This window comes from Dryas octopetala, chromosome 2 (assembly GCF_963921425.1).
Source record: "Dryas octopetala chromosome 2, drDryOcto1.1, whole genome shotgun sequence".
Lineage (NCBI taxonomy): Eukaryota > Viridiplantae > Streptophyta > Magnoliopsida > Rosales > Rosaceae > Dryas > Dryas octopetala.
The window spans coordinates 20124648-20141392 of record NC_141367.1 but is presented as its reverse complement, the minus strand read 5'-3'; the positions used below and the strand labels follow the sequence as shown (position 1 = coordinate 20141392).

The 16745-nt window shown below is 34.9% G+C and overlaps 2 protein-coding genes across 2 annotated transcripts; both read right to left on the bottom strand.

Annotated features, from left to right (window-relative positions):
• Positions 1-251: 251 nt before the first annotated feature.
• On the bottom strand, positions 252-8657 carry ARP9 (actin-related protein 9). Its single transcript, XM_086231738.1, has 20 exons — positions 8529-8657; positions 8374-8446; positions 8116-8225; positions 7976-8035; positions 7817-7882; positions 7440-7542; positions 7074-7282; positions 6709-6829; positions 5434-5498; positions 4805-4894; positions 3980-4030; positions 3128-3259; positions 2708-2797; positions 2551-2621; positions 2254-2453; positions 2137-2180; positions 2001-2050; positions 1346-1391; positions 1010-1060; positions 252-802 (listed from the first exon to the last, which is right to left on the bottom strand). The coding sequence occupies exons 1-20, from the start codon at positions 8529-8531 to the stop codon at positions 659-661; spliced, it is 1779 nt and encodes a 592-aa protein (XP_086087864.1). The 5' UTR covers positions 8532-8657; the 3' UTR covers positions 252-658.
• Positions 8658-11185: 2528 nt separating this feature from the next.
• Positions 11186-13734, bottom strand: LOC147293899 (uncharacterized). Its single transcript, XM_086231998.1, has 5 exons — positions 13557-13734; positions 12034-12148; positions 11844-11933; positions 11612-11710; positions 11186-11513 (listed from the first exon to the last, which is right to left on the bottom strand). Exons 1-5 carry the CDS (start codon positions 13622-13624, stop codon positions 11412-11414), a joined length of 474 nt encoding a protein of 157 aa, XP_086088124.1. The 5' UTR covers positions 13625-13734; the 3' UTR covers positions 11186-11411.
• Between the last annotated feature and the right edge of the window lie 3011 nt (positions 13735-16745).

The following is a 16745-nucleotide window of genomic DNA, read 5'->3' as shown; positions in this document are numbered from 1 at the left end:
TGATGGCTTTGCAAAAACTGTCATCTCTTTCATTTGTTTTGGGCAGTTGGGTAGTGACAGAGTTCTTATGCACAAGCATATGGAGGGACAACAACTTGCGTCTTATAATAAATTTCTCCTTGTTTCCTTTTTCATTGTTTTCTATTCTGTACTTGCCATATTCCATCAACATCAACTGGGTTTGTGGGAACTAATTACCAACAAAGACATGGACATTTTTTATACAGCAAAGAAGAGAATTGGACATGTAATAAATGGAGATTTTCATGATATTTTCCTCATATTCAATAAGTTATGGTAAGGAGTTTGATCCTTTACAATCAAATGCCAAAGTGCCAACAATCTTTAAGTGCCTAGCTGTGCATAAATAAGAAACTGCCAGTGACATATCTGTACAAATGAAGACCAGGGGTTTGACAGTCATATCAGAAAGATTATGAGACGCAAGGGTCTTTTTTTTTCTTCAACCTCCAAAACCAAGACTAAGATCTCCCAAGTGCATGCAGTTAACAAAGCTCCATTGGAAACCACGCATTTGATATATGTTACAAAGTCAGCAAACTTCCAAAGCCCTAACTAACATTAACAGTATTGGGAAGTGATGATAACACCTTCAATTATGTTCATGTAAACAAGAGCAGGTAGTTGCTCTTACCTTTCACGAATTAATGTAACACATTGCCTGCGCTTGAAGGAAATAAGAATCCTTGTACTTTCTGCTACTTCCAATGTGAATCCCATTGCGAATCCAGTCCTCACGATGTATCCAAGCATCTCGACCAAAATCAAGAATTCCAAGAATCTGTTGTGAGCAAGATATATGCTCAGATAGTAACATGATGAAATGTGTAACCAGAAAAACACATGTAGGTGGAATTCATCAGACACAGACAACCAACAAGGAACAAGCTAATGGCTCTCGGGCCTGGTCGCACCTCCTCCCCATAACCAGCCACTAGAAAAGATGGATACAACTATATACTACAAAGGTAGAGGGTGCTTGACTTACCGCTCCGCCTTTCCACGATACAAAGGTTGGATTTGATCTTGATTGCAAGACCTATTTAACATATACTAAATCAGAAAATCAGATAATATAATATCCACATCTGAGAAAGGTCATGACAAGAGATAATGTGAAAGGCACAACTGAAATCACATTAGGCCACAATCCATGAACCATGACGTTCATAAGACCAATTATGTGTATCATTATCCATTAGCAAGACTATAATCATACATTGACAAGGATAATAACAGAAAAAAGTTGAGGCTGGGGAAGTCGAAGTTGAGCAAACGAAGTAAAAAAGGCTTAAAACCATCAAGACAATAGAATTAAACTTACCTCAACAGTATCAATCGCTTCATTTGAAGGAATTGCATGTAAAACCCTGCAAAAATAAAAAAGCTTATTTAATATTATAAGGGTGTTTAAATCGTTTTAATTGAAAGGTCCATACCATTCAATAGCATTTCTTAAATAAACTCATGGGCATATCAGGCTCTCATTTTAACTTTATTTGTATTTTTCTCTTCCTATGCTAGAAAGAGATTTAAATGACAATAGACAAGTTTCATGGTCCTGGGATTTAAATTACCCAACCCCCGGCATAAGTATGCAATACCAAAGCATACTTGAAAACTAGAAATTCTGCACAAAGTTGTTATGAGGTGATTGGTCAATAGGGACAGTGTAAAAGGGGGATGCAAACAACTTTTCCAAGCATGTACAACTATGAACTAACAAATCTGGAGGATCCCCTGACCTAACAATTACAATCCATCTTGCATACTTGCAGTGTGAAAACATAAAGCCTAATTGCCTAAGGTATGAGTTCATTAATGTAGACCACAACTGGTGAAAGGTCCATGTTGATGAGTTTTTCCTTGTCATGACTCAATTTGCAAACTCTAAAAAACCATTTACATGGAACATCATAGGCATAGAGCATAATCAAAAATACTAATCAAACAAGTAGATTGTTTAGCTTAAAACAAACCTCTCCTCCACTGCAGGAACAAGGCCTCTTGTCAAAGCTACTCCACCAATCTAAAGCATGAAAATATGTCATTTCATCCCTTCTACATAACGGAATCGAATATAGAAACTTAGTCTATCTTGGTTGACACACTCACCAATTGTATACTGCAAAACAATTTTCTTTGAAGGTCTATACGTCCTGTCAATAAAGCACCAAGTGGTACTCAGGTATCAGATAGAAACACATAGTAGGCGAATATAAAGAAACCTACCTGTTGAAAGAATGCTACTCGTTATGGCTTCTGCAAGGCCAACCTTCTCTTCTTTCTTTGGTTTAGCTGCAAAAACTGGGTAGCTCTCCCACATCGGATACCCAACATTAATGCTGGGAAACAGGCCATCTGACATTTCAGATCTTCTGGGAAATTCCATGTGCCATGTATCTTCCAACATGTCCTCATAGTCAAGAAACCTATTTAAGTAACCAATCCAATAACAATCAAGGTGAGGTGATTTATCCCAAGTATTTTTATGTTGCAAAGAAGTTTAACTTGACAAACATGACTGACCAAACACTGGGTGGTGGAGGATATGCATCTGGAACCAAAAGCGTTGGGTGGAACAAACCCATTGGAGGGACCTATTCAAGATAGGGTGAGAATTAATATTTTCCATAGAATTATCTTTCAGAAGTATAGCAACTATAATTCATATTAAGAGACAGACGTTAAGAGCAGTTAGTCTTGTCTTATGAGATCCAGCTGGCATGCCATCTTCATAAGAATGAACTACACCAACAGCATCAAGCTCCGCCTCCTGTACAAAGGAAACTAGATAATTAGAAAAGCACAAGCTGAGATACAAGGTGAAGGAACCTTGTCCATGTAAATTATACGCTCCATACAAGTCAATTATCAACATATAGTACTTCAATTCAAGCAATTGATCGTCCTGTTTTCAATATGCAGGGACCTTGACCTACCTGAATCCTTACCAAAGATAAAAAGGACTAGGTTGATATCTGTTCTAATATAATTGTGTGTGTGTGTTTGTGTAAATTATGTGTTACTGGCATGTACTATGGCACAAAAGGAAGATAAGTAAGATAACAGGAGAAAAAAGAGAAAAAAAGTAGGAGGAACTAACTTTAATCTCACAATAAGACTCTTTTAGTCTGTTAAGCATCAACAGATCTATAGGCTTTGTGTACATGTCAGTACGAATTTGTGGCCACGTCTGATGATGTCTCTGAGTCCAAAGAAGGCATCTTGATATATCCTGAAAAAAATACATTCATTATTTAAGTGGCAAATGAAACTTATTAAATAACATATTAAAGAAGCTCAATAATAATAATATTAGATATTAAATCCATAAATGATAATAACAATTATTTACCTTAAAAATCCTAGGTTAACAGAAATAGAACATAAACAAAATCGTTTCATTCATGGAAGTTTAAGAGATAGAGAAATAGGTTACAAGATGAGAGTAAGGTAACTCTGATGATTTTAAAAGCCTTGCAGTGGGACAAATAGGTGATGATATAATTAGCTCAGTGCTAACATGCTAAAAGAACAAATAATGCACCATCACATTTCATGGTACAAGTTGAAGGCATTTGAAGGACGGACCAAATTGGTCAAACACGATATGAGTCACAGTCAAGTAAAAATATATTTGAGACACATTCATGCAAAGGACAAGATGATAAAAAATAAAGAATAATTCAAATTCGTATAGCTGACATAATTAAATAGGATGAAGACATTTTAGCACAAAAGCTTGGGCATGGCCACATAACTAAGACGTAAATTTGAAGATTGAAAGTAAGAGTGATGAATCATTAAAAGAAAGACTTAGAGCTTTACCTCATCAAGAAACTTTTAGACTTATAGTTAACATGGATGAATGACAACTACAGAAACAAGGGTATAACATTTCTTTCATTCCTATAGCTAGTCCAAACTTAAGTAATAAGTTTAAAAACAAACCTACCTCTCCGCCAAAAGGTAAAGTTTTCTCTGTAGTAGGTAAAGCTACTCCATCCTGGACACCAGAATAGACAAGTGGTAGATTATCATAAGTGGAAAAGAGCAACTCTCTCAAATTTATGCATAATCCAGTCATGCTACTGATATACGACCAAAAAGCTAGAAAAAGAAGTTATTATTCTTTTTTTGCTGCATGCAAAAGCTTTAAAAAGAAGGATGTCTCAAAACAATAAGACACTTATAAACAAAGGAATGAAAGGATGGTTGGCAGTGACGGTGCAACTGAAATAAGCAGTTCCCTTGACACCAATGGTGGAATAAATGGTAATGAGGCCCATTGGATAAAGTAATAGCTTTGCAGAACCCATACACGGTGGTAGCAGCAATTGCCGTGGTAATGTTACCATTAGTGCCAATAGTGATGGATGTAGTAGTGATGGTGATCAAGGAGAGGATTTTAGGTGTATGGTTTTGGTAAAACTTGTGCTAGTGTTGATACGGGAGCTTGAGGAGAGCAAATGGCGGTGATGTGTTGGTGACCGTGGTATGGTTGGTATTAGTAATACAAGAAAACATTGGATAGCTTTTGTCTGAAAAAAAACAAAAGAAAAAGCAGAAATATATTTTTTTACATGTAAAAAAAAAAAAAAAAAAAAGTCACTTTGAAGAAGTACCACCAATTGAACACCAAAAAATATATTTTCGCAAGTTTGATTTCCAAAGCATGAAAATATATGCAGAGGCTGTATGGATTCATATCTTTTTACACTAACAGTTGTTGTCTTGGAGTTAACTAGAAGCAAAAATAAGGTACAGAACTTGCAGTTACCTCAATGCAAATAACTGATGTCACCTGAGCACCCATGTTAACAATACATGCTGTTGATAACCCGTTCCCAAAAGCTGCAGCCAGACCTTCCTGCATTAACCAACACACAGTAAGATCATCATATACAAAGGTGAAATCCTGGAGAGCTGCAGAGAGACAACAAGTCTACTGCAAATATAGGAAATCATCAATCAAGAAGATGAGTGTCAACAACATTGAGAACAAATACAAAATCAAACGATGACTTTCATTATGGCTTTATCTCATTGAGCATAGATTTCATACGGAAAAGATGTAACACCTCGTACACATCATATTCCAGGTAATAACCATCCGTTGTAAGACAAGGCCAAAAAAACCATCTGGTAAGAAATAAATTGTAATCACATGCAACAATCACAAGTTTTGGACATGAAACAATGCCATACGGATATGCCAAAGAGGTAGTTTAATTTTTCACTGAAGTAGTTTGAGTTTTTTTTTTTTTTTTTTAAATAAATGGCCCCTTCCATGTCATGTAATAAAATATTGATCCCATGTTTAATAATTTAAACCATTCTTGGTAACAATTTGATGCAAAACATAAATTGGAATTCATCTTGCAACATTTAAAAAGATAAATTCCTCACCTGGTGTACCACGGCTGAGCTGAAACGCAAGTCTTGCAAGACTATAGACAACATTTCCTTTATTTCTGCTTGGAGAAAATGTAAGGATAGAAAAATCACGATAGTTTCCCAAGAAATTTTTTTTTTATGTTATAGACGATAATAGACATCCATAATCAAAATTACAATAGGCCAAGATAGAACCACAGAAGAGCAAATGAAATCTTCGTAAAGAATTAACTGCATCCTGATATGATGTAAAAAAATGTATTTATAAATAGCACTCACATGCTATTTTCCATCACACACACAGCATTGATTGCACAAGAAGATGTGAGATGAATCATAAATGCAAGGTTAAAATGGTGAATTTTTATTGGTCTGCCGTCGAAGTTACATTAAGATGGTTACACTTACACCTAATGTGTACATGAAAAAAACAATGTTAAATAAATTGCACAAGCCCCCAACAATATTGAAAACAGAATTCATTGTTTTTTGTGGACAGACAACTAGGGAAGAGTGTTCAACTTGAAGTCAACTTTCTAATAAAACCAAAGATACTAGCTGACAATAAGATAGGATGACTTCATCACCACTGGGAAAGATATGCAAATCATCACCACTACACATTGTAACAATAATAATTTCAATTATTGCTGAAATATGATTGAAATGCTTAACTCACTCCAAACGTTTCTATATCCAATATTGTATAGAGACCTCTGTTAAACTTGATATCCAGCTCAATGAAGCTTGATAAGCCCATTGAGAAGGATTCAAGATGGAGTTCTTAATAAAAGATTTACTGTTATAGTTTAAACTACAAATCAGGAAGGACATGTCCAACTTCAAGCTGAAACAGGCTAACTCCAAAATGCAAGCCTTTTTTCTCACTAATATACTTAGCAAGATCACCTTCTTCAGTAAGATGAAAAATAATGTGTTTTTTTAAAGAAAATGCAATAGTAATTTCTGATTGACACGCATTTGTTGATCAATTTAAAGCATTTTCAGATCATGTAGCATTTACCTTGAGTAAGTAAATACATTGATGAGTTCAAACAAAGAAAAAAAAAAGATATTAGAGAAAGTAGGAACTAAACAAAATAGCAAAAAATTGTACTCATAAAAGAGAAACATTTTAAACAATCATACAAGATATAGTGAAGATAAAATTTAAAGTAAAACAATTTATAGTCATGGAAGCTCTATGACTAAGATGGAAAAAGTGGGGAAAAAAAGAAGAAGAAGATATTTTTCAACCTAATGAGCTGTGACAAAAAATTTCAGTACCTCGATTAACAAATGTTTCTGGGACGACAAGAATAGCAGAATACATGTTTCTTTCACATAGAGGGATGTGCAGTTTCTCTGTCAATATATATTCCCAAATAGCATGCATGTCCTCAAACACCTAAAAAAGTGCAAAATGTATATAACATCTGCAGTATTTTATGATTAACTAAAAAGCAAAGTCTGATTATATAGTGAATTTGTGATGATTCATACATATATCACCCAAAAATTTCTCAAAAGTCAAAAGAAAAATAGCTGATGATGTAATCAAACCCCAGGTGAAGTGAAATCATGTATTTGACAATAATACCTTAACTAAAGTCAATTTATAGATCATGTTAAAAAGCCAATGGGGAGTGTACCTGCTGCATGGGATAATGTAGCGAAATATTTAGGTGACCTCTGCGCATAGGACGACGTAAGGTATATGGCGCCATGGGGGATATTTTTAGTGCTTCCTCACCAAAAATGACCTCTTTGTATTTTTGTTTGCTAGAAACTAGCTCCTTAGTATTTGCATCTTCATGCTGGTCCACAGTCTCATTAGTTGCGCTTTTGTTCTCTGAACTTTCTGCATAGTTAGCATGCCTATGTGAGGAAATGTGCACCTAAACAGGTGATATGGGTTGTAATATGAAACATCATGCACCCATTAAAAGTAGTTCAATCAATCATGAAAATCAAGAAAAGTAAGTAGAGCAAGCGAAATATAAGCACTCTTCTATTACCTAAAGCTGAAGACGAATTAGAGTCCTTTTCATATACATCTGTCCAATCAAATGCTGTATCCTTTCTACCATGCTGTGGATTATATCCATCAACTCGTCCCATCTGCACATCATTTTCATCATGTTAATAACCAAAACACATCCATCATAAAAAATCAAGCTGGGTTTATATTGGTCTCCATGGTTTTTAGGTCATTAATATACAGCAACCATTCAAGCCCATTCAGATAATCGTATTGAAATCAAAAGGCCAGAAAAATGATGCAAATCAAAATTTCTTACATTAGGGAACATGCAAAGCACCCTATCTCAATCAAAATGAATATATGCAATGCTAAATTCAGCAGAAAATGATTTCTATCAATCATAATATGTACCTTGCGTGGGTAAGAATTATTAGCAACCTCTTCATCCAGAAATGGTATCTTCAGGAACGATGCAATCTTTAAAATGAACAAACAGAAAGCTTCAGTTCAAATGCCAAATACAAAATTAATGAGGTAAAGTATTAAATGAAGCAATGTGCATAGACTCACTGTATCGTAGGCTTTTTCGCGCTCCATGTACTGCGCAGTTGTAATTTGAGAATTGAGCATCTGAAACCCAAAAACCAATAATCAGGACTAACCCATACAAACAAATAAAACAAAATAAAAGCTATTGAAATGTAAGAAACCTGGTCTTGAACATTTCTCCTGGGCACCTGTGTGGTATGCCTTGCAATGCAATGAGGAATGTTAAGAGGGGTGTCCTGTGAAGCAAGGCCTATTCTGATATTTGCAGAACCTGAGCACCACCCCCCACAACCCAAAAGAAAGGACCGAATAAGTGACCAACAGATTGAGTGGGCATGTGGGTTTTGTGTTTGCTTAGTAAAATTTGATGGGTTAGTGTTGAATTCAAATGGGGTTGTACAGAACGAGAAATCAAATACCTGGGTTGATGACTACCAGGTTAGAGCCTCGCTCGGAGAGCAGTTGTGAAGGGACCACGGATTTCAGGTACTCCTGGGATGGAGCACAAGCTTTGTGAATTATAACAATTTGAAAGGAAAGAGAGAGAGGGAGAGAGAGAGTTCTGGGTTCATACCATGGGAACCGCAAGGAGTGCTAGAACGAGACTGAGCTTGAAATCGCCGCTCGACTGCTTGATTTGCTTGTTTTTGTGTTTCGGGAGTCTGTCTGTGGAGTCTGTGTTTAACGGTAATTGGCGTTGAAGTAGTACTGTGTTTTTCTCTTTTGGTGGAAAATACTGTGTTTTTTCGGTTTATAGAAAATAGAAAACTAGAATTAAATATTAAATTTCAATAATTTTTTTATATAGCATGAACACTATATAATATTTCAATTGAACTATCAAATTTAAATGTAATTTTTAAATTATGTCACAAATATGTTGGCCTCTTTGATTTAAACCTTTTTCATTTGACATTTTTGTTCTTTAACCTACATATGATGGGTGTTAGTTAAAATTTATAAGGTTTTGACAAAATTGTCATTGAGACTTTTATATTATTTTGAAAATTTGCTAATGTAGTTTCAACTTCATATTTAGTTATGATTGTACGACACTCATAACTTCAAATTTAGTTGTGACTGAACGACAGTCACACGACTCACACCTAAGTTGTGAGACAGTCACAATTAAGTTGTGACTTAATTGAAATGTTTTTAAAAAAATTATACTACAATATAGTATAAATAGAGGTCAAAACTATACTTTTACTCAAAATAATACATAGTATAGTGGTGTGGGTTGTCTCTTTCAATTTACTAAGACAGTCATAACTTAGTTGTGACTGTATTGATTTTTTTTTTTTAATACAATATAGTATAAATTAATGTAATATTTTTTTTATTTTTTTTATTGTAGTGACATGTGATGTAATATTTATAAATTCTAATGCCTTTTACTTTATTATTTTGTTTGATTTTTCAACTAGTACCTAATCTAAAATGTTATTTAATTTTGGTACCTAAACTAAAAAGTTATTAAAATTTACTAGTTAAAATTAATGGACCTTATGAAAAATTGATTAATTTTTCTTTTTTGGTGGAAACAATTAAACAAATTGATGAATTTTTGACTGATCTTTTTTTATATTTATTTTGGTAATCAAATTAAATTAAAAAATATCGAAATAATTCGGTTCCATATCAATCAGCACCACTTACAAAATATATATACATATATATATAATCAGCACCTTGCAAGATCTAATTTATCGAGTAACAATTGATTATTATTTATTACAGTAACATTAAGAGAAAATCAAATCAACCTCTTAATTTGTAGAAGTCAAATCCCCACAGGAAATCATTTAACAAATGTTGGAAATGAAGTATTGAGGAAGTTGCTTAAGAAAGTGTGGCATAGCCAAAGATTGGTACCATGGCCTTTATATTTATCCTTCAGCCCATTGAGGAAGTTGGAAATGAAACAATTTTTAAACTTTTCATGGTACTACTGTCACATTGTTTGTTGGTTAGATTTTCAAAACCAAATTCTGAAAATCAAGCTTAGGCCCAGTTTGCTCTCTGCTCATATGGTAAGGAGAGACTTTGTCCAGTCCTTGCATCGTCCATTTTTCTGCTATTAGCTGTAAGATTATTGATTCCCAAATGAGCAGACCACCCATCTGCTTTAACTTCTACTAGCCAAAGAAGTTAGCAAAGAACACTGGCTAAAAACAACTCCAAAGAGTGCTTTCAAGTTCTACCACAAGCTTGCTTTTCCTCTTCTTACTGAATCAGGCATGACAATCAGTCAATCACTATGATATGTTCAGCCTAATTCAAGTTCGCCAAAGGATTCAACACGCAACTACTATACGGTTGATCTACTCAACAACCAGAATAAGGCAACCGGGATAATGGTAAAGCCGTCAGCCTTATTCATTTTGAAAGTTAACAACTCAGCAGTGTTGAGAGTAATGTGGAGTAATGTCCCACATCGAAAAACTAAGGCTTAGCATATGTGCTTATAAGTCTTGGGCCTCTCCACTCATTGCCAATTGGTTTTGGGTTGGATGCTCTAATTCTATCATGGTATCAGAGCCAGGTTATCCGCGTGTAAGGCCAAACGGCCACACGTGCTCCCACGTCACCCAATATAATTTGTTCACGTGTAAGGCTCAAAATATCGCCACACGTGCGGGGGCGTGTTGAGAGTAATGTGGAGCAATGTCCCACATCGGAAAACTAGAGCTTAGCATATGTGCTTATAAATCTTGGGTCTCTCCACCCATTGCCAATTGGTTTTGGGTTGGATGTTCTAATTCTATCATGGTATCAAAACTAGAGCTTAGCATATGTGCTTATAAATCTTGGGTCTCTCCACCCATTGCCAATTGGTTTTGGGTTGGATGCTCTAATTCTATCATGGTATCAGAGCTTGGTTATCCGCGTGTAAGGCCCAACGGCCACACGTGCTCCCACGTCACCCAATACAATTTGTTCACGTGTAAGGCTCAAAATATCGCCACACGTGCGGGGGCGTGTTGAGAGTAATGTGGAGTAATGTCCCACATCGGAAAACTAAGGCTTAGCATATGTGCTTATAAGTCTTGGGTCTCTCCACTCATTGCCAATTGGTTTTGGGTTGGATGCTCTAATTCTATCAAGCAGAACATCCATAATCCAGCCAAAAGCAATGTAAATTAAAGGGTCAACAACAGTAGAACAGCTTAATTTTGATTATGAAAATCCTAATTTCATTCAGTAAAAGTAGGTTTCATGACTAAAGTGTAAAGAAACATAGGCTGCAACTCATTCATCTGTTGAAGTAACAATATATCTCAACCCGGAACAGGGAATAATCAAAGTAATGAATCCTAAAAAGGAACATTCTAAAAATTACAGACATTGATAAGCAGATTGAAATCCACAATTGTAATGATGCTGAGCAGTAGCCACTTGGAGACCCTACAATTTAAACACCCTCTTGAAAATATATTGCTCCCTTGATATGCTTCTAACCAGTTTTGGTTTTTGGGGCCTTCTTTTTGATTTGCCTCTTTGGAATTGAGTTCTTCATCCCAATGAAGAAAAGCAATGCACCAAAAAGTGCTGCGTGCTGCAAAAAAATTACAATCCCAACAAACTAAGTTCCCACTCACATGGAACAAAAATATACATTGAAAAACATATCAAGCAATAAGTATGTGTACCAACCTGCAAGAAATCATTTAGGAGTATACCAAACTTGGGATTTTCAGGACTGTAGTTGTAGAAATCATAGATAAGGGGAGTGGTAATTGCCAAGTGTAGAAGCTACAACAAAAAGAAAAGAAATTAGCATGTTTCAAGAACATAGAGCGACCAGTAGCTGAAACACAATTTCAATCATAACTTCTTTACATTCCAAAAGCGAGTGATAAAAAACCCAGAAGAAAGAAATACTAACCAGGAGAGAAGCTCCAAAGGAACTGCTAAGTACAAATAGAATGCCACCGATCCCTTTTAGAGCTATTGTAGCTGCAGCTAAATGTCTAACCTGTATAAGAGATTCCCATATCAAAAGCCAAACTATGCATGAGCAACATGACCGGATAATCCAAGAAAGAAACTGCATAGAAAGTGAGAAAAAGGCTTACTTCTATATGCGGTAATGCAACCCCCAGTTTGGAAGACAGATTTTCCTTGAAAACAGTAAATTTGGGAGCCAATTCCTTTGCAGCAGGTCCACCATCAACACCAAATTCATTGAACCTGAGTACATAGATGTGACATCAACATTTGGAATCATAATGTTTAATTATACCAGACAAGTGTAACAGATTATTACAATATAATACGCCAAACAAAATCATGCATAATTCCTGAAAGATGGAATGGAGACAAACAGATATTACAGAGCCAATCCATATAACCTAACATTTGCTTAAGGATAGCGAAAAAACAGGCAAAGCACCAGAAGATGCTGAAACTTAAACAAAAAACTCATCCACAATGAGTCACAAACTATAATAATGAACTATAACATTTTGTTATCTGCTTTCGCATTGCAAAACCAGCACAACGATGGATCAATGTTAGCCAATTCAAGATTTGTACAACTATATTAAAGAAAAGAAATGCCTAATTAAGTAAAGTTTCTCAAGCGATGCAACATCAGAATAAAAAGGAAAAAATACTTCTTGCCATGAAGGATAACATGGAAGGATACCAGCTAATGAGAGCAAGCACAAATTTAAAACTTACATAACTACCACTGCTAAAGAGAAAAAAAAATGGAAACCGGATTTGTAAATTAAATTTATTGCCCAAAGTGTTATTACACACTAAATATATATTTCATCCAAAACAAACAAACGAGACTGGCAAACTAGATCCGACAACCATACCATTAACATTAAAGAACTTTCGAATTACCCTTCAAGCAAATCAACAACTAAGAAAAAAAGATTCTTCACAAGTAACCAAAATATTCTAAATAGACCATAAGTTCATAACCCATATCGTTGTACGTTGAAATTCAAAGTTCCCTAACAAACAGACAAATAATAGCCAACTACACTTTACAGATATGCAAATAAGTTCAGTATGTGTCAGAAAAAAGGGGGTGACAGGTCATCAAAGTTCACTTAAAAGTTGCTCTCAACCCAGATGATGTGAGACACTCAAAAGACCATCAGATCTTGATGGTTGCATTCAAGCACCTTACTTTTGAAGCCTCGTGGTTAATTGAAACAGCAGGGGTTTGGAAACTCAGCCTAATAACAAGATCTCATTGAGTTCACAACAGTAAATCCACCTCAACAGTAAAGCCAGTAGGAAGTAGCAACAACTAGCTAAAACTTCAAATTTCCAATGCTTATTTTAGAAAGCAAAAGCTTCTAGTCTTTGAAATCTCACACTTCCAACAATCAAACACATACATGCAAATTAATAACATACAAACATATCATAACACAAGCATCAGAAATTCAAAAATACAGGGGACAAAAACTAAGAAAAAAAAAAATCAAACAAAAAATATAAAAATATGTCAAATAAACTAGATCGGAGGAATATGGCTAAACCAAATCTGATATAGTAAGCAGGTAGAATTGTAGTCAAAGAAGAGTGTTCATGTAAAATCGAGCGAGAAGGTGTAGATCTGAGAGAGAGAGCTTACGCCTGCCAAGCGGAGAGGATGAAGATGGAAGCGAAGAGAACGCGACCGAGGAAAGAGACGAACCCCATTGTTTTTCAGAGAGAGAGAGAGAGAGAGAGAGAATTGAGAGAAAAAGCGATGGGGTTCGTTTGGTCTGGTTGGCCGACGGGAGAGGGGTTTGGAAATCGTTGGGTCTTTATTTAAAGCAAATTCAAAGATGCAGTGCAAAAGCCAAAAGGGTTTAAGACTTAAACACGGACTCGGACAGCCACTCCGGTTTTTTATTTTTATTTTTTTAAGAAAAAAATTAATCTTAATATGACTGGGAAAGGCCGTGGACTTCGACCCAAACCGAATTACCAACCCGTGTCAATTGTCTTCTCTTCGCTTATCAAGTGGTGGGGGGTAAGAAGTTAACAACTAGAACTCTAGGAAGTGATTCCATTTGGACATCAAATTTCTGTATTGAAATTAGTAATTTGCTTCAACTTTGTTAATAAATCTTTGTTTTAGCTTTCGTTCAATAAAAAATTTCTCTTTATCAACTCCTATAAGGAAAGTATACAAGAATAAGAAAAGCATACAAATTAATCATAATTACATAAGGAATCATAATTATACTCAATTACAAATTAATTTTCAACGCCCATTTGAAAGGCCCGCCCTCTATAGGTTAAGATTACCTGTTCTTCACGTCTACTAATTTAATTTTGTAAATATTAGTAAATAAATTATATTTATTTTGTAGTCAGTTTTTTATATAAGTTTAAATTAAAATATAAAATTTATTAGCGTACTAGGAAATAACTAGGTTGTTGGCCTCTTTTGCTGCCGAGAGTGAGAGAGGGATAAAGAGAGAGAAGTTTCATTAAAAGAACACTAGGATGGACAGTGAGGTGGTTGACCATCCTAGTGCTCGATCTGGTAAGGTAAAGAAATAAAGAACTAAAGAGAGAAAAATGGGAGAAAGAGGGCCAAGGTGGGGGAGGATAGGAAGCCACCGGCCAGCATGGGGAGGAGTCGCCGGCAGGTCAAAACTAGAGAGCCCCTAAACTTGAAAAAAAAAAAATTAAATGGTAGAGAATCTAGAGATAAAGGTAAAAGAGTCAAGTGATTGAAAAATTTATTTAAGTGGGTACACTAAGTAAAAAGTGTGGGTACAAATTGGCCCTCCCTATACATATATTAAATTTTTCTTGAAAATTTATTTTGGTTTTAAGTGAGAAAAAGAAATAATCGAATTCTTGTGTAAGTGAGAAAGTAATGTACGTAAAATTAAAGAGAAATAAGATATATAAAATAAACTGATCATCAAGGAAGAGGCTAGTAGGCAAATAGTATTGAATAGCATCAATCTGATTTGTCTCGATGTTTACTGATAATTTAACTCATTTGAGTTGTATTCACGTGTACTTGCATACTTGCTGTATGAGGTCCTTGAGAGGTGGGGAGCATTTAGATATGCAGTTGGCATGATTGTGTATATAAAAAAGAAAAGAAGAAAAAAAGAAAAAGAAAAAAGGCAGGTATTATATGGAGCGTGAAAAGAAACATTATATTCTCAAGTCAGTCGTGATGGCTAACCTAGCTTAATTGAAAAATGGAATAATCCGGCCAATAGCTAGGAACATGCAATGCAATGGCTGCCCCTGACTTGTTCATTGCCTTTAGTATGAACTTGACTTGAAGAACTACAATTTTACAAATTGATTTCTTAATGTTTTCACTCTCCATCAACCATCTACCAATGCTTTGCATCTTTCCAAGTCACAAATAATTCAGTCCCATGTGGCAATTCTTTCATTTCTATTCAAATAATTGGATGGCAGAGTTTTTTCCTGGGTCATTTTTTTTTATTTTTTATATTAAGGCCAAATCACAATGCCCGAACATCAAACGGTCCAACATGGTTACACCAAGTAAAGAATTTCATATCATCCACTTTTAATGTCAAAATTAGGGTATTTGGATGCACAATAGGTGCGTTTATTAACTTACATTATTGTCAACTGTGACTACGCTAACAGGCTAGTTATATAAATGTATTTTTATTATATGTGAAAAATCGATACAGTAATAAAAGAAATTAATATGCACCAAGTCAAAGAAAAAAATTTATATACACTTTAGTGTTATAATTAAGTTTGTTACTTATTAGTATATGCATTGAATATCATTTAATTTAGGGTTTTTTTTTTTTTTTTTTATCACAAATGGTCCCTTATTTTTGACAAAAATATCAATTTGATTCTTAAAGTACATTTTCACTCAATAAGGTTCTCCATATTTACCATCGCACATTAATGTTGCACTTCTATTCAATTTTCGTAAAAAATGGTCACGTCTGCTGCACGAAACCTTTTTTAGGGGGTAAAAATGTCTTAAAGGGTGTGTTAAGACTCGGATGTTTTTTTTCTTATGCTTTTTAATTATTTTATTTTTAATCATTTTAGTATATTTTGAAGGATAAACTTGTATTGTAAGGTCTTTTTGGGTTGTTGTGGGAAGTGCAAAGACCATTTTGCCTCTCATGAAAAGGTCACGTGTACTGCATATGACAATATTTTACAAAAATTTAGACTGACTACAACGGAAAGACAACATTGATGTGCTGTATAAAAAATGGAGAATCACATTGAGTGAAAATACACTTTAAGGATCAAATTCATATTTAGATGAAAATTGAAAAATCATTTGTGATAAAAAAAAAAAACCTTTAATTTAGTGATTTCTAACATTTTAAGACTCCTTTAAGTACCTAACTTGAAAGTTGAAACTAAACTATGAAAGAGGAAGAGAAGTGTGTGAATTTTTTAATCAAGAAAAAGCAATTAAAAGTGGTTTAATTTTCTATATTTTCAATTGTTGGGCAGCAGACTCAACACAAACCAAAAGAAAAACAATACATCCAAGTGGTAATAAAAAGGAAGAAGGCACATGACAAACACATCACTTTAAATTAAATTTCAAAAACGCAAGAACATGCACGCATCCGATGCACAGGGGCACTAGTGTAAAATAACGCATCTACAAGACTACAAGGACATTTCTGTAGCCGAAAATCAAAATCCAGAAGCAGAAAAAATCTTTAATACTCGTCGACTTAAGATTATGCACGCACTCGCTTCTCAAAGCCGCCACATAAGCCACCTTGGCCTGCAATACAAGCACCCAAGCAATGGAATTGGTTGATGTACGTGTAGGCCGCCC

Bases quoted from the DNA above. Each gene is read 5' to 3' on its own strand.
- LOC147293899 (XM_086231998.1), bottom strand. From the start codon at position 13,624: ATGGGGTTCGTCTCTTTCCTCGGTCGCGTTCTCTTCGCTTCCATCTTC. The intron at 11,711-11,843 runs GTTAGTATTTCT...TTTTTGTTGTAG, and splicing joins CCTTTGGAGCTTCTCTCCTG to CTTCTACACTTGGCAATTAC. The intron at 11,514-11,611 runs GTTGGTACACAT...ATTTTTTTGCAG, and splicing joins TCCTAAATGATTTCTTGCAG to CACGCAGCACTTTTTGGTGC.
- ARP9 (XM_086231738.1), bottom strand. The intron at 7,543-7,816 runs GTACATATTATG...AATGATGTGCAG, and splicing joins ATAATTCTTACCCACGCAAG to ATGGGACGAGTTGATGGATA. The intron at 1,392-2,000 runs GTTTGTTTTAAG...TTATTTTTGCAG, and splicing joins GTTCCTGCAGTGGAGGAGAG to GGTTTTACATGCAATTCCTT.